Raw genomic sequence first — 2,810 nt, 5'->3', positions numbered from 1 at the left:
AATGACTTGACATAATGTAGGGTATATTTATGTGCATCATCCTTCCTGCAGCAGGCGAGAGAAAATGATATCTTTCTGGACAAACTTTCACCAATCTAATAGGCTATATTTTTCTAGCTGATGCATAGAACATTATTTTCACTTTGATCTTGCTATAGTGTAGCGTATTTACATGCTTGCAGTATTGAAACTGCAGTTAGATTGGTTTGAGAAGCATAATAATATGGAATAATAGCCTATAATGCAGACAGACAGGCTGGATGAAGGGAGGGGGGGGGGGGGGGCAGAGCGTTTGGCTTTCTTCTGGTTTTGCGGGATCACTGGAATTGGAGCTAAAAAGGCAAGCGTGCGATTCGTTTATTGCACTTATCCAATGAGCATGACGGTGCATAATTTTACGCCTAAAAGGCGTGGTTGTAATGCTTTGGGCTGCATCTAGCGCCAGCACGACGATATCAAGTGCGCCTTTCCACGCCCACTGCTTTGATCTGCGCCTGCCGCTCGGCCTAGAAACTGCGCCGATGCAACGATAGGGGCCATAGTGTCTAAAGGCCAAATCATCACCAGTGCAAACAGTATCTATGCATGTTACCTCTTTGCATTGTACATTTCCCTGCATATGAAAAATATCAGGTTACAGTAAGTACAGTTTTGGCATCACCAATATGTTTCCAGTCAAATCCCAAAAGCAAATGGCTCTAAACACCAAACAGGCTTTTTTTTTTACAGTGATCCTGAGGCGCTATTTGTCTGTTTTCATGTCGGCGTTAGTCTTTGGCGCTTTGGTTCCTGCTTAGCTGGCTGCGTGAGTCTCTGACTGCATCGGGAGTGGCAGTAGCTCTCGCCCGGACCCCTCTGCCAGCCCAGGTGCATTGTGGGTTTCCGTAGCTGCTGTGGGGACCGTTATACTGAGGTCCTGAGGCTCCACCTGGGACGCCTCTCCTCCCTGGGCCAGCGCCGCCTGCTCGGCCGCCCTCCTCATCCTGTCCTCCTCCTCCAGCTTCATCCTCCTCTCCTCGGCCTCGATCTCCTCAGTGGTGGGGATGGAGTTCTTCTTGGGTCTCCCCTTGGGCTTGGTGGGCGCCTCGTGACCTCCCTTCAGCACCTGGAGGAGTAGACGCACACATACAGTCTCAGCCGACCTAGTCTAGTGATAAATGGCAGCAGCAGTCAAAGGCAATGCCGGTTATTATAGTCATTAAGAGAAGACTTATTGCTCCTGGCCCTTTTGCACTCATTCATCTTTAGAGTTAACGATTTGAGGTCAGGTTTTTTTTTTGTTCTCTGAGTTGTTGACCCTGCTACAAAAGCGTTTGCTCTCGCTGTCGTCATCATCAGTCAAACCCCACACCACACTTTGCGTCCCACACCCTCTCTTCCTGCCACATGCATTGCCTATTTTCTAGGCATTTAGCTGACCTCTTATCTAGAGTGATTTACACTTAGTGTAACAGTCAAGTTTCCCTAGCAACATTACAAGCAACTGGAAGCAGTGCAAGGAAGCCATACTGCCCAAAGGATTAACAAAGAAATCCTGTGTGCCCTGAATTTTCCAGTATGATATAAAAATGATAAGCAGAGAAATCGGAGCCAGGCCTCCTGCTTCTTTCCACCCATTATTTCCCCCAGATATGGCAGCCTTTGCCAAAGCACTCTCTATCTCTTACCATTTTTTTCCACTTCATACGTCTGTTCTGGTACCATGTCTTGACCTGAAGCTGTGTGAGACCGAGTGACTGGGCCAGGTCTAACCTGCAAACATCACAGACAACACAGAGTACACATCAGAAGGGCATTTCATATACGTTCTGTGTTATAAGGTCCACCAGCCTGTAGAATATATTATTCGTGTAGCTTTCAAAAGTGCATGCAACAGTTTGGTTTCTCTCAACACATTTCTCAGAAGAACCAGGTGGAATCAATACTTGCTAATTTTCCCCCTAGTGGCAGGAAAATAGAATGATCAGAAAGACGTACTAATTAAACCGTAATCTTGATGTTAAATGTGTTCACTCGCCTGCCAAGTACACAATATGCTGTTATGCCTGGAGGTTGCCTGTGTAGCAAGCCTTGATGTAACAAACCTCTCTTGTTACACTTAACTCTTTGTTTTGCATCTCACATCAAAGCTGATTGGCCATTAGCTCAGGCTCTGAGGCTGGCTCAGCCCAGACAGACACTGTACACCTGCGGCTGAGGGAACAGTCTTTTGAAACATCTGTAGCGAGGTCAGTAATCCAATCACAGCATTTGTAGCTGGATGATTGGAGCTGTTAGAGAATTCTGAATGCATCCACCACATGTTGCTGATCCATGACTAATAGGGCTATTGGTTGGCGTGTAATGCGATACTTCAGGAAGGGACAGATAAATGAAGGAGGGATCCATTTGTGGAGGAAAAGGGTAGGGGGGGGGGGGTTATCAGGTTTTTAAAATGAGATTTCCTCCACTCGTCTGCCTTCAAAGTCTCTCACAGTCAGATGATTGGATTCTCAACCCCCCCCCTCAGCCACCAGAGGCACTGACTCTCATTTGATGGTGAAAGGGGAGGCATGGCAGACAGAGGAACACAGAGCAGGAGAGAGGCCAGGATCGACCACAATCGAAAAAACAGAGCAATAACAAATCCCTATGATTGAAGGTCTGCAAAGCCGTATACCCTACACAAAGGGCTGTGTGTGTGTGTGTGTGTGTGTGTGTGTGTCTGTGTGTGTGTGTGCGTGCGTGCGTGTGTGTGCACTGTATGTGTGTGCATTTGTGCACTGTACTTTTCAAATATGGTAGAAATACAGGCAATCAAGTTGTCAAAC

At 46.9% G+C, this 2,810-nt stretch overlaps 1 protein-coding gene across 1 annotated transcript in view; it reads right to left on the bottom strand.

Moving 5' to 3' along the window:
- Window positions 1-320: 320 nt before the first annotated feature.
- Window positions 321-2,810, bottom strand: part of barx2 (BARX homeobox 2) — an 11,631-nt gene continuing 9,141 nt past the window's right edge. Inside the window, exons 3-4 of the mRNA XM_083636963.1 lie at window positions 1,668-1,752; window positions 321-1,105 (exon numbers count right to left, since the gene is read on the bottom strand). Of these exons, the coding sequence (XP_083493089.1) occupies window positions 794-1,105; window positions 1,668-1,752 (397 nt within the window). The 3' untranslated portion in view covers window positions 321-793. The remainder of the gene's footprint in view (window positions 1,106-1,667; window positions 1,753-2,810) is intronic.

This window comes from Poromitra crassiceps, assembly GCF_964638095.1.
Source record: "Poromitra crassiceps genome assembly, chromosome: 5".
Classification (NCBI taxonomy): Eukaryota; Metazoa; Chordata; class Actinopteri; order Beryciformes; family Melamphaidae; genus Poromitra; species Poromitra crassiceps.
Note: the sequence above shows the minus strand (reverse complement) of the source record. Positions and strands in the feature narration are given on the sequence as shown.